The sequence below is a fragment of the Mauremys reevesii genome, linkage group 24, assembly GCF_016161935.1.
Source record: "Mauremys reevesii isolate NIE-2019 linkage group 24, ASM1616193v1, whole genome shotgun sequence".
Taxonomy (NCBI): Eukaryota; Metazoa; Chordata; order Testudines; family Geoemydidae; genus Mauremys; species Mauremys reevesii.
This window is the reverse complement of record NC_052646.1, coordinates 1,319,900-1,344,965: the sequence shown is the minus strand read 5'-3', so window position 1 is coordinate 1,344,965 and position 25,066 is coordinate 1,319,900. Positions and strand designations below refer to the sequence as shown.

General features: G+C 45.9%; 2 protein-coding genes across 19 annotated transcripts in view; both read right to left on the bottom strand.

The window, feature by feature from the left end:
• NUP210L (nucleoporin 210 like) overlaps positions 1-17,394 on the bottom strand; it is a 44,561-nt gene extending 27,167 nt beyond the window's left edge. For 5 of the 11 annotated variants that reach the window (XR_005591095.1, XR_005591097.1, XR_005591096.1 and 2 more), the window contains exons 1-16: positions 15,462-17,394; positions 14,055-14,191; positions 13,392-13,523; positions 12,377-12,470; positions 11,600-11,750; positions 10,413-10,545; positions 9,707-9,865; positions 9,096-9,164; positions 7,643-7,749; positions 6,490-6,630; positions 4,431-4,568; positions 3,371-3,526; positions 2,484-2,682; positions 1,982-2,127; positions 819-1,040; positions 111-284 (exon numbers count right to left, since the gene is read on the bottom strand). Coding sequence is in view for 8 of the 11 variants with exons in the window: in XM_039513359.1 (XP_039369293.1) it covers positions 111-284; positions 819-1,040; positions 1,982-2,127; positions 2,484-2,682; positions 3,371-3,526; positions 4,431-4,568; positions 6,490-6,630; positions 7,643-7,749; positions 9,096-9,164; positions 9,707-9,865; positions 10,413-10,545; positions 11,600-11,750; positions 12,377-12,470; positions 13,392-13,523; positions 14,055-14,191; positions 15,462-15,718 (2,415 nt within the window). In the remaining 3 variants the exon portion in view is untranslated. The remainder of the gene's footprint in view (positions 1-110; positions 285-818; positions 1,041-1,981; positions 2,128-2,483; positions 2,683-3,370; positions 3,527-4,430; positions 4,569-6,489; positions 6,631-7,642; positions 7,750-9,095; positions 9,165-9,706; positions 9,866-10,412; positions 10,546-11,599; positions 11,751-12,376; positions 12,471-13,391; positions 13,524-14,054; positions 14,192-15,461) is intronic. The other 6 variants (XM_039513355.1, XM_039513357.1, XM_039513358.1 and 3 more) reach the window with 4 other exon arrangements.
• Positions 17,395-20,328: 2,934 nt separating this feature from the next.
• The window catches only part of TPM3 (tropomyosin 3), a 32,477-nt gene continuing 27,739 nt past the window's right edge, over positions 20,329-25,066 (bottom strand). For 4 of the 8 annotated variants that reach the window (XM_039512200.1, XM_039512204.1, XM_039512211.1 and 1 more), the window contains one exon: positions 20,329-21,582. In XM_039512200.1, coding sequence (XP_039368134.1) covers positions 21,500-21,582 — 83 coding nt within the window. In that variant the 3' untranslated portion in view covers positions 20,329-21,499. Of the gene's footprint in view, positions 21,583-23,004; positions 23,364-25,066 lie in introns of those variants that run through there. The other 4 variants (XM_039512207.1, XM_039512206.1, XM_039512215.1 and 1 more) reach the window with 1 other exon arrangement.

The following is a 25,066-nucleotide window of genomic DNA, read 5'->3' as shown; positions in this document are numbered from 1 at the left end:
CTTCATCTGGACATCAAACATACCACACACATCATGGGTTTCCAATCACCCTACAAATGATTATAGGCAAGGAGTGTTATTCACTCTTTTTAAAACATATAAAGTCTTACCAGCTGTTTGTTGTGCTGAGGCAATGGGCAAGGCTGTGCACCTGCAGCTACCTTGTACACTGGAGTCACAGACATACTGGCTGGATGAGCACAAATGAAAGTCACCTGCACAGTTTCCACGGCAGGACTAGGGTTCAGGACTCCTGGCTGATTACCTACTCGGAGTGTAAATACCTTCAAGGACATGTAAGGGAGATAGTTAACCAGCAGGCTTTTCAATTTCAGCTAGACCCATAATTTCATGTTGAACAGCATCCCAAAATGGGTTCATTTAAAGAAAACAAAAGCAAGACCATACTGGGGGTCAGGGGTTGTGATAAAGGTCTAGTCAATAAAAAAAATAAAAATACTGAGACTCAAAAACAAACATTCTATGGGAGAATCTCTAGAGGCCCACAGTGTCCGGGGAGGCACCATCACTAATGAAGCGTCTCTGCTCCGAATACTTTTAAGTATCAGATGCAGCAATACACTATCCCTTTTTCTATTTCCACAGTGAAGTGGACAGTAGGAGTTTCTAAAATGATTTTTCGGTACACAAGAGTCAAACTGTCCCTTAGTTGGATTGTGCTAGTGCAAGCCATGACCTTTCCTGTCACGAGCAATGGAACATGGTTTTTTCACACTGCATTGCTTTACGTGTGAGATATTGGCCAATCTGTTGCCAGCTGGTTATTACATTGCAGAAAATGTAAGTGTTTTTCCTACCTGCTCCCCCAACTCCAGGCACAAAATCCGGTAAATGTACTGGTTCTGTTTCCTTTTAGTTGGCAGTCGGACCTGTGTAACTTCAATTTTTTCCTCATGCTCCACAGTCAATTCCAAGAAGAAACGAGATGGTTCCAAAACCCATGGCCCCGGCCCTCCATCAAATACCATCTGCTTCACTGACTGCCAAGTCACCAACGCCACCTCCACTGGGTTTAGAGCCTGATCACACAAAGAGAAATTAGCAGACACTGCTATTTTAATATACAGTCTCAGCAAGGACATACAAAAGGTAATGTCTATAATACAACCAATAGGCCTGATTCTCATTTACATTCAGGCTCCTTTAAACCACTTGGCAATGGAAGAGGCCTTTAAGTGGAGCCAGCTAACCTCTGTTTGCCAGAAGCTGGGAATGGGCGACAGGGGATGGATCACTTGATGATTCCCTGTTCTGTTCACTCCCTCTGGGGCACCTGGCATTGGCCACTGTCGGAAGACAGGATACTGGGCTAGATGGACCTTTGGTCTGACCCAGTATGGCCATTCTTATGTTCTTATGGAGGCCCAAAAGGTTGAGAAACTGCACAATATTATAGGAAGAGGCCATTTGCTATTGGATCTGGGTTGGACTACACTGAGCTAGCTGTAAGAAAACTAATACTATATATAATAATCTGCACCAAAAATAAAACAAAGACACCCTACTGAAATAGAGGACCTGCTCAGATATATTTGATGGTTTTTTCGCAAAAGGAATTTATTCAATCCTCTGAGTCTGGAGCATGGTAGTTGCAAAATATGGTTTCAACTGTGGGCAGGTGTAATGTTAAGGAAAAAGAGGTATGGGAGGAACTTCCTCCTCCCAGAGAAAATATACCAACATTTCAGGGTGATATGCTTTCAACTCCCTGCTCCAAGGGACTTGCCAAATGTTAATTAGTAAAGCCTCACAAATCCCTCAATGGGGAAGGGGTAAAGTACCCTCTCTTTCTGACCACAATTCCATGACAACATGAATATGGCAGGTAGCCCACAACAGAAGGGAAGTGTGCACTAGCATTGCTGCCTCATTACCATCAGTGGGTATGTGAAGACAGCAAAGTCAGAAGAATGACTCAAATAGTAGGGAAGGAAGGAGAGAGAGGGAAGCACCTCCTCACCTTGAGAGGCTCATATGCAGCAAATGTGGCACTGGTTTCAAAATACTCCTGGAACACTGTCACGCTCGCCGTTACTAAAGTGTGTCCCAAGGACTTTGCTGCTAACTGGATACTGGAGCAGAATGTCAGGCCAGGTTTCTGATTACCTGTAAATTTGAGAGCATTTTTTCAGCACTTTCTACACCTCCGATGAGCAGGGCTGATGTCTAGACACAGGGTTACGGCTGTAATGGAATCCATGACTTCCCAATTTTTTCCTAAATGTTTCCCAGACTGTCCCCCTCTCTCCACTCATCCTGTCCCCGTTAGCTGTTGGAAGAATCAAATTATACAGTTCCAGATATTATGACAGGATGACTATCCCTCTGTCTAGACCTTGTGACTGGTTGACACAATACTCAAACTGGAAAACAGAGAACGACACTTTGGGAAATAAATTATAAATGGATTTTGCAAACAGGTATTTTAAAAAGTGATCAAATTTGGAGCTCATCTATCTTACCCTCTTCAGCAAGGATGAAGACTCCTTGCTTATCCATGCTTATGTCCAGGGCTAAGAGGGAGCAGTCCGTAAAAGCAATGGTCTCCCTTGTCTCCCTATCAGTGTGGTACATCATCAGTGGAACTTCCAAAACTTGGCCAATCTCAATGTCTGCATGAAATGGCAAAATCTCCATCTTCGTCAATTTCAAGACATACACCTGCACTGACCAAGAGTCTCAGTCAGCAAAGTAGGAAGGATTACATCCCCCAGGGTTAGAATCGAGTCACACTGCAAAGTGCCGCGGGTTCAAGAAGGAAACCGAGAATCGCTCCTGAGAGGCAGACAGAGTACACAAAAGTGGAGGCCACCTCTGGCTTAGCAGCTGAATTTCACTTGCAGCCTTAATCGTATAGGCAGAATTCCACTGTACAGGTTTAAGAGATTCAGTTACAGCTGATTTTATTGTTACTGTACCACACCAGGCACCCTGACTCAAATAAATCTTAATATTGTTGTGCTCAGCAGACAATTGTTAATATGTTGATAAGAAGTCTGTGCTTAACAAACAAACAGCAACAACACTGGGGGGTGAGTATCAGGAGTAACCCATCTGAAGCGCTGAACTGCAGTGTAAGTCAGAGGAGAATCAAATCCAACATTACTAAGCAGGTGCCCATCATCAACTTTGCTCTTCAGATACAAGTTTTAGATTTCTAAACCTGGATAAGCAACCCCCATCTAGGGTGACCAGACAGCAAATGTGAAAAATCGGGACGGGGTGGGGGGTAATAGGAGCCTATAAAAGAAAAAGACCCAAAAATCGGGACTGTCCCTATAAAATCAGGACACCTGGTCACCCTAACCCCCTCTGTCACTGAAGCAAGATTTGTGAGGAAAAGACTTGCCTTTATTTCTCCATAATGGAAGGGGTTCTGCACGTCTCTGGCCTGTACTGTGCTCTGCCCTCTGACCACCCCGGCAGTCACTACTCCTTTTATGGTGACTGTGACTACAGTCTGATTGGAAGAGGTCCACGTGAAATTGCCACTGCCTCCTTCTACCTATGAAACAGCAGAGGATAGAAAAGGTAAACAGTTTGGATTACCAAAGTACTAGAGCAGGAGGATTGTGTGCAGGGATCAAGATTAGTGTTAAATCTTTGGCAAACTGTGTGCCTGAGCTGATTTGGCTGTGGAATAACATGCTAATAGGGTAAAAAATGAAGTAATATAACAGCATTTCTTCAGTTCCTTTCATCTGAGGATCTCAAAGCACTTCACCGGCATTCATTAAATCTCACAATCCCCCAATAAGGGGGGACAGGAAAGTAGAAACCATACAGGCACAAATGAGACACAGGAAGGTTTTTTATCTAAGGCAAGTCAGTGGCACAGCCGGGAACAGAACAGTGAAAGAAGGTTGTCGCAGCCCCCTTTTCTAGCTGCTTACGCAATACAGCTTAGAATGATACAGGAATCCAGTGGGCTTGACGGCTGTGTAGCCAGACTAAAGAGAAGTGGTGCTAGAAACATGGGCTCGTGATCAGTCAAGGGAACAAGAAGAGATGACAGGAGGAAAAAAGCCTTGGAGAAACAGGATCAGAAGGAGCAGTTTAGGAGGAAGGTAAAATGTGACCACCTGTGAGGGAGGGAAAGCAAACAAGCCTGGTGAGGAGGGTGGGGCTTGCAGAGGGGTTAAAGGAAAGCACTAGTCATCTGCCTGTGATGTTGCTAGCATGGGGTCCTGCTCCTATCCCCAGTAAATACAATGAGCATTTTGCCCTTTATTTTAGTGGGTGCAAGGTCAGGCTAGAAAAGAAACAAAGGCTGTCACAGCCCTCTCGCTTGCCACTGAGGATACTCACAGGGTCTCTATTTGGCTAGAAGTAAATAAGCTTTTTTTCTGGAAGGGGCTCTCATATCAAAGAGGTCTTCTTCCCGATGTTCCATACCACATATACTTCACCTGAACTTTGTACCGATACAAGATTTCCATGGGATGGTGTGGAAATGCAAGGAAGGAGGGTGTCAGTTTGATTGGAAAGTAAATCTTCACCTCCTGTTCATGGCTGATTGGGACAGGTAAGTAATCCTCAGAGCCAGCCTACAGGCACAAAACAAGGAACAATAATCTTTCAAGCAAAGATGCCACCCCACTCACAAAAGTGGTAAACTAGTGCTTAACTGCCTGTACAAGGAGGTAACACAGGGGTTCTCAAACTGGGGGTCGGGACCCCTCAGGGGGTTGCGAGGTTATTACATGGGGGGTCATGAGCTGTCAGCCTCCACCCCAAACCCCGCTTTGCCTCCAGCATTTATAATGGTGTTAAATATATAAAAAAAGTGTTTTTAATTTATTGTGGGGGAGGGGTCGCACTCAGAAGCTTGCTATATGAAAGGGGTCACCGGTACAAAAGTTTGAGAACCACTGAGGTAACAGCATGGGGCAGCATGTGCAGACAATGCATACCACGCTCCTCCCTTCAAGCTGCAGACAGATTTGACACTTTGTGAAGCAACAATGGTTCCTATTTGTACTGATTACCTGGAAAACAAGGTGGAATAAGGAAAACTGTGTTTCTGCTTTAAGACAATTGTTTTTTTCTTTTTTGTATAAGCTTAATCAAAATTCTCCCAAACAGCAGTAATACCTCCAGCTGTTCCCAGCAGCTGTTGCCTCGTGTAAAACACTACACGACTGATAAATTTACAGTATGTCACCAAACAGAGGAAGAGGGGGCAAAATCTAGATTTCATAAAAGGAAGACTGCCGCTACTGTTATAAAAACAAAAATAGAATACTACAGAAAAGCAGCCCTTAATGCTCCTGTTTGTATGGTCTATAGGATAAGTAAGCACACTTGCTGCTAGCAGAGAATTAAAAGAGAAGAAATAACACTAAACTGCACTTTACATCAAATTTAGAGCAAGCACAGAGAAATCCCAGCTACTTAGTTACACCAAGACCTCTCACTTGTTCAAAGGCATTTGGAAGAGAACATTACAACTGGACAGAAACCACCAGCCAGCTTAATGGGCTAACCCAAGAATTCATTTTACTCAAGCCTATTAATCCAAGAGACATATATTGTCCTCAGTGCTCATTCAGTTCAGTTAGAGATGTTCTCCAGATCAAGGGCCGCACGTGGCCTTAATCTGTGCACATTAAGCAGACTTCTGCAAAATCTTCCCTATATGACATATTTACTAAAGCCTGGAATTGAACAGACTTGAACATGTTTGATACATTAAAAACACATGATCCCTAACTAATGCTTAATAGGTCATTTTCTTTTACTTATTGTCTATCTGCTGATTTTAAGTAAGGTTCTTTATAGGGGAAGCATAACTCGCTTCTTTAGTCAGTTTGAACAGTATCCTGGGAGTTACAAATGAAAAAGGTCTAACAGGGTCCGCATCTTGTCCATCCTATGAACAGCACAAGATAGTTCTCTATACTATGTTCTCAAGGGCTGTGTCCAGTTCAGTTTTGAAATATCCTGAGCAATGCATCTTCCTACATTTCCATTGGCAGACAATTCTACAGCTTTTCCTGATAGTCAACGTACATTTTCCTTTTCTTCATTTTACCCCCTTACTCCTGTTTGTAACCCCTAGTGTAGGAAAAGGTGCAGCACTAAAGCAGCTTAGTGAAGCCTAGTGATCTTCAGCACTACCTAGTTCAATTAGCCATGGCATTTCTCTCTAGTCCTTAGATTTCATGTCTTTGAGGAAATCACTGTCCTTCAAAGAGAGCTCGCTATCCCAGGAGGAGATGCTTATCCACACAGGTTTTAATAGGACGATCTGCTACGATTCAAAGTAAATAAGGCATTAGCAATATTGCCATAACTTGAAACATACAGGAGTTCGGCTTATACATTTGTGAACAGTAGTATCATAGGGTCTGAGTCAACACCCATTAAAATCAATGGGAGTCTTTCCACTCACTTTAATGGGCACTGGATCAACTCTTTAGGCAACAGCAAATTCTGGAAGGGAAGGGTACAACCTTCACCTCTTACCTGTAGAAGAACAGATACCAGGGCAGCTTTTATTACTGTGATACCCTCCTTCAGGACTTGAACGATATGGTAAGAACCATTAACAGAAGACAAGAACTCTTCAAAATACAACTTGGGAAACTGGTGAGTTATTCTGAGGTTCTGCAAAAAACAAAAAACAGAAACCAGTGAAGAAACCACTTCCCAGAGAAACTGGATCCACGTTCTATCAGAAGAATCGCAAGACATACAGATAGAGAAATCTGCAAGGCCACGAGTGCACACACACACACGCTGGGTGTTCCCAGAGTTCGGAAACCAACATAGTTATGAAACAACTATAAGGTGGGAGTGCATTCTGGATACAGCTGGGTAAATGAAGGGCCCAGTCATCTTACTTTGGTTTCTGTACTGGACTGAAGAACATTTTTTCTTAAGGAAATGACCTGTTAGGAGAACAACCTCTACAAATCCCCAGGAGTTAAGGAGTCATTGTCATTGCTATTTTAATTACATTGAAACAAAGTCTCAAGGAGGTTTAAGTGACTTGCATAAGGTCACTATAAGCCACTGGCAGACAGCTCAGACTATCACCAATAAGACCTAGCTCTTATATAGCACTTTTCACAGTAGATCTCAAAGCACTTGACAATCTTTAACGTATTTAGCCTTACAAAACCCCTGTGAGGTCAGGCCGTGTTATCACCCCATGTCGGACAGATAGAGAAGTGTGGCACAGAGAAGCTAAGTGACTTGTTTGAGGTCAGACAGGAAGTCTGTGGCACAGCAGGACACTGAACCCAGTTGTCCCGACTCCTAAGCTAGTGCCCAACCACTGAAGCTTCCTTCCTTTCAATAAACCAGGCTGCCTTTCTCCTAGCAGACTCTCCCTGAGTGCTGAAGCTCCCCTAAATGTAAAGGCATAAGAAAAATTACATTTATTAGAACACTACAGCTTCTAAATGAAGATGGTAGATTAAATTTGAAAACAAGTTATCCTCTCTTTAGTAACATCACATTAAGCTGAATTCCAGAGACCTGAATACTTCTCAATCCTAAACATCTGAAGAATAAGCTATTCCCAAGAAGACTTTGAAAGGATCTGAATCCCTCAATTGTTGCAGCTGTGGGTCTGTAAGGAATAAAGCACAATAGACCCTTCCCACATACTCACATCAGATAAATAGACTTTAGTGCTGGATTTATCATACACCTCAACAGTGATTGTATATGCTCGCTTCACTTCTAGAACCCACCTGTCTCCTGGGTGAACACTGAAACCTGAAATAAAATGTAAAAGAAAGAAAATAATTTAATAAAAACCCAGCTAGGTTTCAGTTTCACTAATTTAAGGTTGGTGAAAGGTGCTGCATTAATAGCTTTGAAGACTGCAGCCCCCTTTTTATCCGCTAAATGGTAGAACACAGGCAACAGTAAATGCAAATTTCTCTGCAATGCTTCTTACTCCTACTCTGGACCACTCACAGAAGCAAAAAGAAAGCGTGCGGTAAATTCTTTCCTGGGCCAGTAAAGGGGCACACCAGTGCCAACAGAAGTGGTGAGTTTTGTGATGCAGGCATCTGTTCGCTGCAAAGTGAACAGAGACTCAACAGCCAATCAGGTGGTGGTAATTTCATGATCACTATGTATTTAGTCTGGATGAGAATTTGTGACCCAGAAGGGTCCATCATTACCCATCCCTTAAACAATCCAGTCCCTCTTCTCAATACTTCTTGAGCTCCAGACAACTCTCCTATTGAAAACAGCTCTGTAAACAGCGTAGTTACTTTTAATAATGTAGCACGACTGCATAGGTTCATACGGCAACTGAGAAGAGTTATTTCCAACTCTGGTGCCCATTCTGTGCCGTTAATCTTTAAGTTTAACTAACTCCTCTAAATTACATAGCAGGCAACTAGCTAGATTTCTGGGTTGTGAATATGCAAGATTGAATTTTCAACCCCATGTACCTGGAAGGAGACAAGCAAAGTCTGCTTTTTTCAATAAGACATAGTCTTATCCTACTATCATGACCTGTTTCTTTCACGAAGTTAGCCTAACTGATAATAAGAATGATCTTTTCATTTACAGAAGGCATTTCACTCGTAAGGTTCAAAGTGCTTTATACAAAGCAATCATACAAATTGTGTGTGCACGTGTGTGTATTATATCACTTTGCCTGTTAATGCAGTCATGTGCAAAACATGGCAAGTGTTGGAATTTTACCATAACACAAGCTTTTAACCCTCTAACACCTAATTATTTGAAAATGGCCCTAAATGAAGTATATAATAAACAAAATTATGCAAAAATTAATAAGAGGAAGCTTGAAATAGCATGGGGTTATTTTCTTTAACAGATATATAAGTTTTCTGTAAACTATATGAACAATTTCTTTTTACATTTATTATTAAAACAAAACACGTATATAGAGCTATAAACTTACACAGCACTTTACAAACAAGGACAGCAGGTTTCTGTGTGATAGACGTAAAACAGATTCTAACATGAGCAATGCGATCATGTAATTAAGTCACTTTTTTAAAAGTCAAACATTTTATTGGTCAATAACATGAAGCAGTAAGTTTAAAAAAAAAAAATCAAGCTTTTATCTTCTGTTTAATTACCTAGAAATCCAGCTTCTACAACATAGACAGTGCAGTTTGGAAGTCCAGATGTAGCTCGCATGTGAATATCTTAGTTTGCATATAAAGAAGAAATTCAGTCTTATTGTGAAAAAAAAAGTAGGAGGGACGTATGGGAGCAACAGAAGCCTTTAAATAAACCATATATCCTTGGACTCCTTAAGCCCATAAATGTGGGAACCTGGGAACTGTGTGGGAACTGAAGTCAATGGGTGTCTTTCTATTGACTTCAATGAGAACTGGACTGTGAACCTGGCAAGGAGGCTCATTCTCATTCCAGAAGCATCACAGGTGATGGAGTTGAGTGAGGAGGTGAGTGATGGGTACTGGCCAAAAAGAACCAATGATATTGACCTTGAAGTGGATGAAAGAGTATGTCATCATGGCCAGCTTGAAGAAGGGATGGGGCTGAAGGGAGGGAGGGAGTTACCCCAAGAAGTTATAGAATTCTCCGAGGTGTTGCAGGGTGGGGCCTCGCCAAATCTGCTTTCTGAAGCATGGTTTTACTTAATTCAGGTCTGACATGCTTAGGAAAGAGAATGGCTACAGTAATAAAGAAGGCTGACATGGTTACAGCTTTATTTAAAGGATACTTTTATGAACAAAGACCAGACTAATCTGTCCCAACTGCACTGCTGTCACAGTGGCTGTGTCCACATCCAGTCTGGCCACCGGAATAAGATCAGACCCACCAGGTGCAACAATAGGGTCACGTAGTTCAAGCTCATAATGTTCAAGAGGCAACTCTACTTCTGCAGGAAATAAGTTACTTTTTAAAACAGTTATTTCACAATAGTCTACTGTCTTACACAAGATTCTCTCTTTAAAAAGGCAAAAATTTGGGTTCCTGACAACCAAAGAAGCAAACCCCCCCCCCCAAGGGCAGAAATACGTTAGCCCTGAAGATCATCAAATAGCTGTGTGCAAGTTTTAACAGTCTTGGTTGGTTAACACTGAGTGCATCAAGTATCTGGAGTTCAAATGTTCTACTGCCACAGACTGAAGCACTGTTCCACCCAATAGTCATTGGCCTCTATACAGCGGCATCCATTGCTATTATGATGTGAGTTTTTCTGTAGGACACAGACCTATCACAAGGGACATTAGACATGCATGGAAAACATCTGCTCTGTGGGGTTTCAGGGTTAAGTTTAACCCTGGCTTCCCCAGGAGTCAGGAACAGCAACTGCGGGAAAGTGAAATACCACCTGTGCACGAAACTTTAACTTTTGTAATTTCACTTAGAAAAAATTTCTGAAGATTTTGGGAAACTTGAAGGTATTAAGAAAAAGAATTTACCTGTGATCTTTCCCTGTACAATTTTAGCAACTTGGTACTGAATGTAGGCTCCAACCAGAAGGTAAATGTCATAGGATGGTATTAGGAATATATTCTCCAGAACCAATAGACGCACCAGTGCAGCAGCTACTTTCTAATGGAGGATGGATAGAAACCAGAAGCTTACTACCACTCTGCAAAAACTGGATAGAAATGTGTGAGAGAGCACGGCTCCCACAAGGCTTCAATACAAGTTTAAACAATTAAAAGTAGAACTTCAAAAAGAACACTTGGTTTTAATGGGCAAAAGATTTGCCATGGTTGTGAAAGTAGTGTCAAAAGCAAGAGGGAAACTAGTTTGACATTGGCCAGACATCCCGCTCTGTCAATATCACACTGTAATTTTTCAGCAAGAGGGCCACCAGCAGCAGGAGATTTCAAAATTAAATCTCTATTATTAAAAATATTATTTTAAAATAAATTTCAGTTACTCATGGGAAGAAGTGTCTCACCATTTGAACCTTCTGCCTGCTAGATACAGTAAAATGTGGCAATTTTCTTTTAAAGGATGGTCAGCGTGAACTCTAGTTAATTAAAACAAAGGTTAAAAGCAGTTTCAGATACTACATCTGCTCAAGTCCTCTTGCTAATTTTTGTGGTTTTACAATCACATTATTTTTTTAAAATGTTTTCTTTCTTCTGTTGCTATGTGAAAGACTCCCACAACCAACAAAAAATACTAACTGAATTAATATGATTTTGGGATCATAACAGTGAAACCGACTATCCACCAAATGCTGACAAATGCAGTAACCAAATGGGGGGGGGGGGGGGGAAAGTATTTTTCACCAACCTGTTAGTTACAATAGTCTTAAGTGTTGTTTTTTTATCTGCTATTGTTACCCACAAGTTCAGACAGAAATGTTATTTTTTAATCGAGTGTCCTCTTAACCCACTATACATGGTATATTATATTTTAGGGATTTATAGATCAATTTATTTCTCAATACCGTACTATCAAAACTGTCCAAATGTATACATTTTAAATGGAAAATGGTTTGAATGGTGTCATTGCCTATAACTTCTGAAAGACAAATAATGGTACTGATGGTAAAGAAAATATAATTTTAAGAAGCGTATGCCTGGAACTGCAATCTACCTAAGGCACAAGTTTTTTAAAAGGTGGGAAATCTACAATAAGAATTCACCTTATAAGTTGGTTCCTGAATTCGGACCTTTATGATAGCTGCACCAGTTTTGATGCCTGATACCAGAGTCCTATCCCCTTGTTTTCCTGCTTGTTCCATCTCGACAATGTAGTCTGGTGGGGAATACTCTGCTTCAGAGTATTTTAAAATCCTAAAAAGACCAAACTAGGCTTTTACAGGTAGAAAAGGATCTCCATGATCATTTCAGTTTATATTTTCAGTGTGCGTGTGTGTATACAAATGTTTTAGTAACTGAGGGACAAACTTTACAGGATTATGTGGAACGACGACCTATGTTAGCCAGAATAAAGGGGCAAAACCCTATAACTTCTCTGTTGATATATGCACATTTATTAATCACCAAGTTAGGGAGACAACAGACTTCCCCCGGTGTACAGGGCAATAGAACAGAGTAAGGTAATAGTTAGATAGCTGAAGCTAATCCACTACAGAACGCTTCACCTGCACTCAGTGTCTACTTATTACAGATATGTAGACCACAAGTACTCTTTCAGCCAGCTTCTGCTGCATCTGACTTTACCAGCAGCAGTACTTCTGTGTGACTGAAGAGTCAGCCCATAAACTTGGAAATCTGTATCCAGGTCTATCACTGACTCACTGTTACCTTGAGAAAATCAATTCTCTTCTCTGCATTCCCATTTACCCACAAGTAAAAAGGATATAATAGTACTTCCTATCCCACTGTGAGATGCTGGGACGAAAGGTGCTATAGAAATGCAACAGATAGTATTTAATAATTATTCTAAATATAGTTACCTAATTTTGCTAGACAGTTCTAAGCCTTCCATGTCATCGTCCTTAGCAATGCTCCACTCAAATGTCATTCCTGACAAACTACTGAATGTGTTTCCTGAAGACAGAAACCAAACAGACAGATTCAGAAACATGTGCTGGTGAATACATATGTTTTTAGGTATGGAGTCCTACACATCTAAATGTGTTAATCTATCTTCTACTGTCTACTGCTGTGAGAACAGGGAAAACCCTGCATTATCACTATGCCACCACCAACTGTCCTTAGGTTGCCTTACTCCTCACATCCAGTTACAGAACTGTGAACAAAGAGGCCACAGGCCCATGTTCCAGGTGTGGAATATTTCTGATGACAACTCTCTCTTCTTAATCTTGTATACTTGCCCATGCCCATTATATTCCAAAATATTTCTGACCATATCCAACTTCTCCCTAAATACAAACACACAAACCCATGTACACGTAGACAAAAAACCAAACTAGGATGAAAAGAAGAACATTATTTTATTTGCATGCTGGAAATTAGCTGGAATGAGCATATAACAGTTTTAAAGAATTATTAGTAAATCAGCTCTGTGGTTGGGGATAATAGCAAAGAAAACAAGAATTCTGGCTACTGTTATCTAGGTTTTTATACCAGTTTTATTAGTGTGGCACCTGAGAACCTTGCAATGTCACAGAGTTGTTACGCTCGCACAAAGAGGGATACTACTTTTACTCAGCAGTCATTATATGCACTTCAAATGAAAGATAAACAGAAGTACAATAAATTCTCATATTAAAACATTTTAGGAACTAGTTAGAAACAGGCATATTTTCTCTATCTGAAAATTACATAGCACATGAAATATAGGATTTTGTGATATGCCCAAAAGTTTCTACATTAGGGATGGGAACAAGATCTGCTACATATCAGAATACAGTCTTTAAAAAGCTCAGATTAAGGGATGTCTTTGTTTCTCAGGAGGTAGAGTTTAATCCTTGGAGTTGCCCCAGAAGTTTGTCCTGTATACAGTACCTTCAACATCCAGAGCTCTCACGGTTAATTCAAGTGGAGAATCTTCCACATATATTTCTCGGGTTCGGGAGATAATTTCAATACTGTTTATCATATCAACAATGATGTCACAACGCAGTAAATGGCCTGTCACTAAAATGTGAGAATAAATTAGTGTGTCTTAATTCAACATCCCATAAGTCTATGTTGATTTCCCAAATCTTGAGAAGGTAGTACTACTGAAAACAAACAAACAAAAAAAGTGGTAATTCTTATCAGTGCGGGGAGGAGGAAGCACCTTTGTGGGAAAGCACAAATTCCTCAACAAAGTCCCTGATAAGCCCATTCTGGGACTATGATGGGCATGGATGTTATGCTGTTATACTTTTTGCTTTTATCCTTCCTTGAGCCACATGCAGACTGTGGTGTGCCCACTATACGTCACTGTCATTTTGCACGTACATCCTCAAATCTGTGGTTTTGGAACGAATAATGAAATACACCACAGTTCCACATCCTGCACTATTAAAATTAGATGGGACAAGCACTAGTACCATAGTGCCCAATCCTATGTCTCTCTTTAGGAAGGACTGGATGATTTCATGAGCCTATTCTATCTCAGCCCTGGAAGTCCCTACTAGACACCCAATTCCTTCCCTATCATGTTGCTCTTTATCCACCTACCAAGCTCCTCAGCTATAACAACGCTGCTTAGCTTTGTGGCCTGTGTAGACTGAGTAGACAGCAAAGCTTTTTGCGAACAAGTGGTACCATTCTCGTAAATTGGCTCAATGGTGACTGTATCATGACGTGTGGAATACCTGGAAAACAGAGAGATTTGGATTCTTCTATTCTTATTTTTATTATCTGGGGAAAATAAGGGAGGTGCAGATTTTTTTCAGTATATTACAGATGGATTCAACATCAGATGGATCTGAAACTTAGAATAAGGAAGTGTCTTAGGGAACTGCTACCCTTGGTATGAGTGAGCTGCATGCTATCGGAGAAGATATATAGGAACTGCCATATTGGATCAGACTAGGGATTCATTTAGAAAAGTACCCTGTCCTACCACAAAAGTTGGTACCAGTTGGTTCAGATGATGTTGCAACAGATAGTCATGGAATGCCCACTCCCAGGAAATGTTTCTTCCTAACTGGCAACAGTTAGAGGTTGGCTTAAGCCCCAAGGAATAAGGGTTACATCACTTCCAAAATTTGTGCAGGTTTATTTATTTTGTCAGGAGAGGGGAGTTAGTATTCACTGTTGCCATTCTGGATATTACTGTTATCCATAAAAACGTCTAACCGCTTCTCAAATCTCCCGCAAGGTTTGGTCTTACCAATATATCGTGGCAATGAGTTCTGTGGGCTAAAACCCACTGTGCCAATGATTAGTTTTGAAATTCACAAGGACCTACATGAATGATAAGGGCTCAGCAGGGTAAGGAGTCCACTGACTCAATCCTGTACCAGATCATCTGGCCTGTTGCAGAGCTCTCACCAAACAAAGAAGACAACCCTGCCTTCTCCACGGTCCCTGCCTTCCCCACAGGCTGTGACCCCTCTAACCCTCCAAAGACTCATATGCTCCTCCCGAAGAGTAGCGCCCCACTACCCATAACTTACCCCAACAGGCCAAAAGCCTTCTTGTCCCCACAGAGGCTCAGCTACTCCCCTCACCACAGACTCCCCCTGAGGAGAGATCTGGGTCCCTCTCTCCTACCGCAGGCCCAGCTCCTTACTCCCCTTGCCACTGCCATAGACCCAGCTTCTCCACATCTCTCGGGGCTGGCACTCACTGAGCCCCCCCCCCAAAGACCAAGCTCCCTCCAGGCCAGGCCTCTCCCCTAGGACAACCCTATGTCCCCCTTTTCCCCCAGGCAGGGCCTCCTCCCCCCCATCACCAGGCCGGGCTCCCCTCAACCCTACACCCAAAGGCCAAAAACCCTGGTCCCTCCTTCCCGTCTCTACACTGACTATCCACAGGCCTATAAGTCCCCCCCAGCCCCATAGGCCCCGCCCCCACCCCCCTGGAGGCCCCGCCCCAGACCATCCCTGTAGCCCCGCTCCCGCCCCCCCGCCCCCTCACCAGGAGTAGCAGCCGCCCTCGGCCTCCAGCACGAAGGGCACGTGGAGCTCTCGGCTGAAGGGCAGCAGCACCTTGGGCACGTTGAGCTTGAAGGGGCGGGCGGGGCCCAGGAGGAGCAGGAAGGGGAGGAGGAGCGGGGGGGCCCGGCCCCGCCTCGGCAGCCTCATGCTGAAGACGAGGAAAGGAGCGGGGACAAGATGGCGGCTGCCGTAGGGCTCAGCTCCCGCTCGCAAGCACGCAGCCGCTACTCTGCGCATGCGCTTTTGCCTTTGCGCGTGCGGCGCTGCTCCCGCCTCTCCGTGGCCCACAGCGCGTGCGTCGGCTCCCCGTCAGCGCCTCTCTAGCTCGACAACTGCGCATGCTCCGCTAGGTTCGGGGCATACATAGTCTACCCACTAGGCATGCGCAGGTTGCCGGGGAGGGGAGGGTGTTGACGTCCTGGCTGCAAAACTAGGTTCCAGCGGGTGGGTCTGGTGCAGGGTTAACTTGGAGCAGGGATGGTGGCTGCTCCGCCTGCCCCTTACACCTCCCCGTGCCCACTGCCTGAGCCCAGCACTAACCTACCCCCCCGGCTGTTGGGGCAGGGCCTGGCAGGCACCGGTTCCACACCAGAGGCAGCTGCATTTGAGACTGGCACGGGAAGGTTTCAGGATGACCTAGGCATTGGGAAGAGAGGAGCGGGCCTGTTGTCTTACCCTGAGCCAGGCGAGGACAATGGGTGAGGGAAGGAAGATACAGGGTGAAGCATAAGCTAGAGGAAAACACGCAAGATAACTAGATTGCCACTCCTTAATAGCCATGAGCCAGGCCCCCAAAATCATATTCTGTTGTTTGCTTTCCAGCTGTAAGGGCACATCCCGGTCATGTTTCAAAGTTTCTCTACAATGGAGAGCCCTAGAAATGTGTTTTTGAAATGACAGCTGTGTCTCCCCCGCTGGTGTGCCTCCAGGCACTGGGGTGTTGAGAGAGACCCCACAGCCTGGAAGTTGTGATAAAATCTTTAGAGTTGGCAACAGTGATTTTACCCCACCCAGCAAAAGCCAACCCCAAATGTCTTGGATCCCCAGAGCAGCCTCTAGGTGTCCCCATACAGCAGGAGGAAAGCATAAGCTTGCAGAAATCAGCTGGGCTTTGATTCTTCCTAGTTCATTGACTGGCTAGGTACAGCGAAGAGCTTCCGTGGGTGAATATTCATGCTCCAATACGTCTGTTAGTCTATAAGGTGCCACAGGACTCTGCTGCTTTTACAGATCCAGACTAACACAGCGACCCCTCTGATACTTTATTTGGTGAGCATTGATGGCACCCGGAGCCCTATCCAAAGGCTCAGTCCCTCTCCCAAGACTTTACAGTGCAAGGAAATGGGGTCCACTGAAGTATGTGAGTGTGGGAGAGGCAGAATCGGGCTCTCTGGCATGGTTTGTTAGCATGCAGGCAAAAGTGCTGGAACGAGGGGGTGCTGCTGCACTGGCTGGCTTGAAGCGGTTTCCATGATATCCAGGGTTTAGTTTGGTTCAAAGGCTCTCAGCACCCCGGCATGCAGGAGAGGTGCCTGATAGGAGTACTCCTGAGAGCATTCAGTGCCAAAATAATAAAAGTTCTGCACACAATATTTTAAAATTTTGCCAATCAACATGGAGGCTCCTGGATAGCCCTAGGGAGCACAGGCCCCTGGCTGCACGGGGTGGGAGATCACTGTGCAGCTCCCCCCTCCCTGGGGCACAGTCTCGGTGTTGAGGCTGCACCCAATCCTGGCACAGAACAAGGACTGGGCCAGCCCCAGAAACACCCCAGAGCCCTGCCCTTCTGAGTGGGTCAATCTGGCTTTGGGCAGCTTAGTGGGGGGATCCATACGGGGGAAATCTGGATGCACAGGGGCTTGTTGGGAGGTTCTGGGCAGGGCTGCCCAGAGGATTCAGGGGGCCTGGGGCAAAGTGGGGGAGCTGCAGCACTTGTACTCACCTCCATGTCTTCGGCAGCACTGAAGGCCCCCTGCCAAAATGCCACCAAAGACCCAGACCCCTGCAGGGACTGGGGCAAATTGCCCCCCCCCCCACCTGGCCCTGGGTCTGGGTGCAACAGAAATAGGATGCTGCAGGGGGGTCCAGGTGAAGGTGGTTAGGGCTCAGCAGGGGAATCTGGCTGGGGGGGCTCAGTTGCTGGGGGAGTGGGGCATGGTAGTGCTGGGATCCAGGTGCAGCTAGTTGGGGCTTAGGGTGGGGAATCTGTTGGGGTGGAATAGGTGCAAGGGGGGTGGGGCTCATGTGGGGGGGATGAAGCTCAGGGGGAGGGACTGAGTATGAGGGGGTCTGGATGCACAGGGCTTGGGCAAATGCTCCCTGTACAGGGATCCCTCCCCCTGAGCTGAGAAGCAGTGGGTACAGGAAGCACAGGGTAGTTTGCAGAGCTTCTTGCAGGTGGGGGAGTCCCATCCTGTCCTCCCCTGCCCAGCCAGGACAAGCAGCTGAGCCCAGCACCGGGTACGAGCTGCCAGCCATGTCTTCCCTACTCCTGCCACTGCCCCACAGTAATTTCTCTCTGCTGGGTATCCTGGGCACCCGAAACCTGGGAGGGCTACATGACTACCTTAGAGCATCCCTTTGCTTCCCCCTCAGAAAGTCATTTTTCTGAAGGGAAACAAGATGTCTCTTCCCCCCACCCATATTCTGTGCAAGCACAGAGGTGCAGAATTCCCCCAGCAGGAAAGGAGGCTGGGTGGAGCCTGCCACACGAGCAGACAACAGGGAATCTGGCAGCAAACATAGGCGTCCCTCAGGTGGTCAGGGATGAGGCAGTGGCAGAAATGAAATGGGTGGAGCAGCAGGGCAAAGGCTAGTGCTGAAGAGCAGGTATATGGTGCGATCGCTAGGCCTCTGCAAAGAGCTGGAACCAGAAGACAAGCAGAAACCAGCACAGCCTTGAAAGCCCTCTGTTCTGGATCATCATCTGCTTCCTGTGCTCTCCCCAGCCAGGCTGGCTTGGACACCTACTGACTTCTCAGCTGGGGGGGGGAGAGAGAGAAGAGTGCAGCTTCAGCCAGGGCCCAGCAGCCCGAGGCTTGGCCCTGTAGCTACACCACCAAAATTCCTTGCAGCACAGCCAGGGTCTAGCCACACCTCCCTCATTTTTTCCTCCCCTCCCCCTTCTTTTTTAAAAGACTTCTCCAGCTGATCAAACAAGGCTTTGGGGCTTTTATTTTTACTGCAAGCAGGGCTGTAATGAGAGGGTGTGGCACTCTGCAGTAGGCAAGTCAGTGCAATATCTCCCCAGCTCCCCTTCCTAAGCTGTTGCCCTACAACCATCAGCTCTTCAGTTTTATATGCAGGTGACTGTGCCATTTGTTCCTCATTCCCCCACCATGCCTGCAGTGACAGCAGACAAGCCCAAGCTAGAAGGGTTTAGCTATGGTGGAAGCCAGCATTAAAATCTTGTTCTCATTTACTTTCCCTAACTGGATTTCTACACAGGGAGATTCTGCCTTCTCCTTCTATGAAAACAGATGGTCCTATTTAGCCCTTACTTTTCCACAGACACTTTAGGTCCCAGCTGGAATTTAAAGCCAGCTGTAGAACTGCCATAATAATTGCTCCTTATATTTTATTAGACTCCTGCATAGTGCAGCTACAGTTTAGTCAGAGCTAAGACCTAGAGAGGAAAGCTACTCCCTATGGATTTAGTTAGTGCTGCTCAGGCAGTAGCCCTCTCCCTTAAATTTGAGAGAGGATGAAACACATAGTACAGGCCCAGGATAACAGGAGAGAAAACCCACAGAGCTAAGTTAACCCTATAACTACAGCAGATCAGAGCTCTTCTAAAAGTTTGAAGAACTTCTAAAATAGAGGGTCTCCCTGAAAACATTTACATTTCAGGAAAGAAAAGTTGTTCTAGCTTAAAATATTTGGCACAAGCAACCCCATCTGTTAAAATCCTCACACCAGACATGATTGAATAGGTTTAGACTACACATTAAAAGGAAGAAAGTGAGATGTAGGTAGAGAAATGCAAAGTGAACAGGGAAGTTTTTCATCCTGTAGGGAAAAACAGCATGGGGCAGGGGAAAATGAGTTAAGATTGAAACAGCAATCCTTCCCCCAGGCACTTCCTTACAAGCCTAGAGCTGTCCTCTGCCATGCATGTAGAAAGTTGCATACAGCAGCCATTTTAGTTAACATTTCTTCTGGCAGTAGAGATCAGGTAGTTGGGCTCTTTGCAGGGGTGGTGGAAATACTCCAAGGGGAACTGGACTCTGTCCCTTATGGAGTTTATCAGATATTTGAACAGGTTTTGCAGGAGTGGTGGGTGTGGGTTTGTCTTGTGCCTTAAAACACAATCTCCTGAAAGAGTAAAAGGGTTGATAGCTACCTGTGCTCAGATTTGGTACCTAGAAAAGGTAGGCTTTAGGGCAGGGGGCTAAGCTTGACCCTGTGGAAGGTACAGCCCTTGGGAAGAGGAATGGATTAGAGATCGCTCTAGCTACAAAGCTTGCTCTCTCTGCTTTCCACAGAGCTCACTGGTGGCAAGGTCTAGTTTGGCACCTTGCTTTGATTACTGACTCTGGGTGCAGAGGAGGTTGAGAGTTATTACAGTTACCAGCTTGGTATCTGGAAAAGCCGGTGCAAGAAGTTAATTGTCCATCTAACTGCTTACCTGTGTCCAAATGCCCCCTTCCCCCCAGGTCAGGTGGAACCTGGCAGTAGCTTACAGAGCATCAGCTGAGCATCTAGTAGCACCAAGCAGCCTAGTCTTAGCACCTGGCAGAGCCCCACTGGAAGTTCTTGTCTGGGGCTGTGGTCAGCTGCAGTTGATGGGAGGAGAACCAGTGACTGGTTCATGCACATCCCCATCCTTAGAAACATGGAGGCACCTGTGGGTGTATAGCAGCTTTATTTTAATCAAAGCCCATTACGTCTAAAACCAGCATGGCGGGAATGGTTTTTATTTCAAAAGACAATATAAGACAGTCGTCAATTTTAGTATCAAAACACTTGATATAGGTTGTCCTCTAACTGGCCCCATAAACCACCACAACCAATGTGCCTCTCTCAAAGCCTAAGCTACACAATGCAAACCTCACGCAGATCTCACTACTGTGCCTCACCAACAGAACTTCAACAATGCACTGCACTGTGGCCTGGACCTGATTCAAGACAGAGCACTCCTGGGTAACGGGGGCCTGAAGGGATCCCCTCAGTGTAAGCAAAGCTCCTCACACAAGAGGCAGTTTTATACATGAGCTGTTACAACTGATCAGCAATGAGTGATAAAGCTCAGTGCAATAGCACTTCGTGAAGGCAGATTCAAACCCAGTGGCAGCAGTGGGTTAGAGGGGCTGCCTGCTTCTCTAGTCAATGGCCAAAGGGGAGTGACTGGCACACACAGGGCAAAGAGGCCCATGTGACTAATTCTTCCATTCATGAGTGTTCAAAGAGAACAGGTTTGGTCTTTTAAAAAAAGAAAAGAATCTCCTCTTCGCTTCAACAGCTCTGCCATTCAGGGAGAGAAACTTTCAGGCTGAGAAACTGAAGGCCCTTTTCTGGGCCATCTGCTCCTGCGAGAGTTCCAGTTCTGACAGGATGCGTTAGTGCCCCACAGAAAGGACCCTGCATTCCTAGCCCAGCTACTCCAACTTATCACCCAGCACCAGAACTCTCCCACCTCCGCTCCCCCCAGCAGTGGGGCAAACGGGACCAGAGCTGAGGAGCAAGAGGTTAATATCAAATTTTAAAGCCAACCACTTTTTAGGTGCCGCTTGTGAGCCCCAGAGTTATTTGGAATGTTTACAATGGTTGCTACAAAAAAGGTAGTTACAAAATGTGCACATCTCACGTTCTCCAGACATTATTGCATTGTTTGTATTTCCCTTAATGATGCTGTTTAAGGCTCTGCCCAACCTGGTGACCTTTAACCCTGAGGTGACTTGGCAGACGTTGGTTTGGTTGAATTGGCAAGAGAAGGAACCCTTGGGGTTAGAGGGCAGCTCTGGCTGGGCTGGCCCCCAGCGAGTTGCTGGGTGGGGCAGAGGCGATGGCAGGGATCATTTACATGTCGTTCAGGTCCAGCAGGGTCTGGTCCAGCATTCTTTGTGTGCAGAGATGCTCCTCTTTGGTGGATTTCAGTTTATCTAGTGGGAGGAAGAGTTAGACAGTTACCAGTCACATAGGCACAGCCCCTGCTGAGACCTGCATTAACTCTTTCCCAGCACACTGCTTTGGTTAGCTCCTCATTAGACTTCACAGCTTGCGGCTGCAATTGGCCCTGCATCCAGAGTTACTAGTGTTGTTCCTGGCCTCTGCCTCTTGAAAGGCTGGTGCTTCCTGAGCAGCAAGATCTCCAGTCAGTACGTGGCATGCAGATGTGGCAGACTGAAGCTGCCTCCCCCAGATCTCCCATTGCTTCAACATTATGCCTCTTACATTTCCAGATCTCAAACCCCAGAGAGTGGCTTTGTTTGGCCAATGGTAGCTTGGGGAGATTGCTGCAAACCCAAGCCAAAACATAATGGGCAATTCCTTTCAGCCACAGCCTAACGGGTCCCCCTCCAGGTGATCACATGGAGGATTTAAGAGCCTGGTCAGAAAGGTCACGGGACCACCTGCTAATAGCCAGACTGGACAGCAAGCCTCAGTTCTAAACACACACACTGCCTCTTCAGGGGGGCCGAGAGCGTGAGGAAGGGGAGACTATTCTAGGTCAACAGCAGGCAGTGGGCTAGCAAGAGCTTGGGATGCTGGTAAGTCTGCCCTAGAGGCTAAAAATGTGTTTCAGAAGCCAGAAAAGTCTATATCCCAGAGCTGACCAGTGGTCTGGATCAGCCTTATTCCAAGAGTGGCCCTGACATAACATGCAGGACCACTTCACATGCTGTTGAGCTGTTTGCTATTTAGACAGCTTGAAACAGGCTGCCTACTTACCCCCACCACTGTACACACACTTAGAGTCTCCACACAGTGTAATCGCTGCTGATTAGCGAAATAAGTTGTGCATTACTCTGACCTTCGGGGCAGTCCAAAGTTGGTTCAGTGAGGGCAAGGCAAGGCACCTTGCTAGAGACTCTAGAGGCAGCTCTGCCCAAGACACACATGGACCACAGGATCTACAGGCTTTCCCCTGAGCAGGCTCTCAAGGGGGATAGTTCCAAGCTTACGCAGGCTTGGCCACTACAGCAACAGCCGCCAACTCAGCAAGTCCTTGGACAACAGCAGCTCACTCCCAAGAGGCTTCTCCACACCCCAGGCCACATGGTCTTAACAGTGACCAGGCTTCTCCACAGGCCTTCTGGATGGAGCTTGGCTTTATGAAAGCAGCACAAGTTTGCATTTTGTCTTACAGACCACAAGGTCAGTGGTTTATTATCGTTAGAAACAGCCATCAACCCATGCAGCAGGACATCCTACAGACATTCAGCATATAGTAAGCTGGTCAGTCACAGCACTTAGACATTGGATATTGTCAAAAGCAGCATCTACAGCAACTCATCTAACAGACAGGTCTCCAGTGTAGCCAAGCCCCCACATCACACCTGACTGTCAGAGCCAGAACAGCAGCCCCCAGGGACTCCCCACTGCACTAACAGAGTGAGACTGCCCAGAATGATCAGACTCAGGAGGAATTACAGTCCTGGGGAGGTTTATGCATGGAGAACAGAGGTTACCTTGTGAAAAAAATAAGTACATTAGAGGATAGACTTTAGCTGCCTCATTAAATAGCAGTAATTGCACAAAATCTGCTAATCTGCCAGTCTGTTAAGAATGATCAGATTTCACTGTGGTCCACAGCACTGGTGCTCAATAAGCTTGTTTAGTGTCATTAGTGGGCCACCTTCTCAGTCACACAGATCATGCAGCGTTAACTTCAGCTCGTTAGAGAGCAGGCGATTTCTCTCAAGCTGGCTGTACAGGCGCTCTGCATCAGCAACAGGAGGATTAGGGGAAACAAGAGGAAGAGAAAAAGAGAAAGGGAAGGTTAGTAGAGTACCAAGATGAGCAAGTCATACAACCTGTCCCTAACATGGGGCATTCTGAGGATAAGTCCCAGCTTGCTTTTACAGCCGGAGGCATGGAGACAGAATCAGACCAGCACTGCCGACTTGCTTTTCAGCTCAGAAAGCCTGTGGTAGAAGCCAAGTGTGGCCAGATTAGAAGTCCTATTGAGGGCTTATGGAGGCATAGGAAGGAAGATGGATTGTCCCTGGAAAATGAAGCCTGAAGGGTAATGTGTGTTCTTTATGCCCAGGAACAGGAGAGCCTTTGGATACACCCTCGACTCTGCACAATTCAGGAAGCACATGGCTAGATCAAGACTAGCATTCAGGCAACCCCATTTGCTTACAGTGCAGGTATGTGACTAGAAACTGATGGGCACTGGGAGCTTTCCCAGCATCCCTCAGAAAGGAGGTGGGACAGCAGCCACAGTCCAGGACTGTCAGTAAGTCACGCTTAGCAGCTCATGATGGGTTTATAACATGGACACAGGACCAAAAGCCTCACCTGCTTTCAAAGCTAACAAGCTGAGAGATGGATCCCAGGCCCCTGCTGCTGACACCACCGAACCAACAGCAGGATGATCAGCCACAGGAGTCCTGCCAGCCCTGCACCCAGCTGCACCACAGACAGATGGTGGAAGTCTCAGAGCAAGGGTCTGATCTTCTCAAGCAGCAGCCTGCCAACTTTCCAACACCAGGCAAGTGGGCTCCAGAGCCATGTGCTTTCAGAGCAAAACTAGCCAAGCTAACTGCCAGACCAGTCCTGTGGGTAGCAAGAGAACCCAGCTCAGGCATAGGCCTTTCCCAGTCACCTAACAGCCCTCACTCACTGCTTTCCTGAGTGCCTCTGATTAAACACCCTCCCACCCACGCACGGGACAGTCATCTTTTGACAGACTGCCCCAAGGGAATCCTGGGATCTCGGTACCACCTCTTGCTGGGGGAAGGGAGGACGGAGGGGCCATGGGTTTGTTCAGCTGCACCGTATCATTAAGATCACACAGGTATGCACTGGTCAGTAGATGCCACTAGCCTAGTCCAGGTGTAAGCCCTTGCAAGAGACAAGTCAGCAGGCCTGACAACTGCCAGCTCCTCCTAGTCCCACCGAACCCCCTCCCCAAGAACGGAATTCCAAGTCCCTGGCAGCGTCCCAGTGTCAGTGGGAAGTCACAAGCTATCCTCTGCCCACCTCCTGAATCAAGCAACATGCTTCCGGGGGAAGCACTCAGGGTTTACATGTGTTCTCTGCCCTCAAACCTGCTCTTTGTTCTAATTAATCTTCAGCCTAATGTTAGATCAAGATCATGGAGATGGTTTCATGATGGCTCTGGCCTGGACAGCCACTGCGGTGATCCCCAGCAGATGGCAGTAGCACAAGAACCCGCCAGTTTTAGTTAATCGGAGCCTCTGTAGACTCCGCACCTGGAACCAACAGAGCCAGTTCCCCAGGGACAGGATGTCTGAGGTGGGGGCATGTTTGTTGCGTGCTCTGGGTTTTCTAAAGAGCCTTCTACAGTGGGCCTCTAATAGCTGAGCCTAGACTGCAGGTCCCAGCACAATGACCCCCCCTTTCTTGGAGCAGGATGGGGGAGCTGGAACCCAACCATTATTGCTGCTTGCTGGG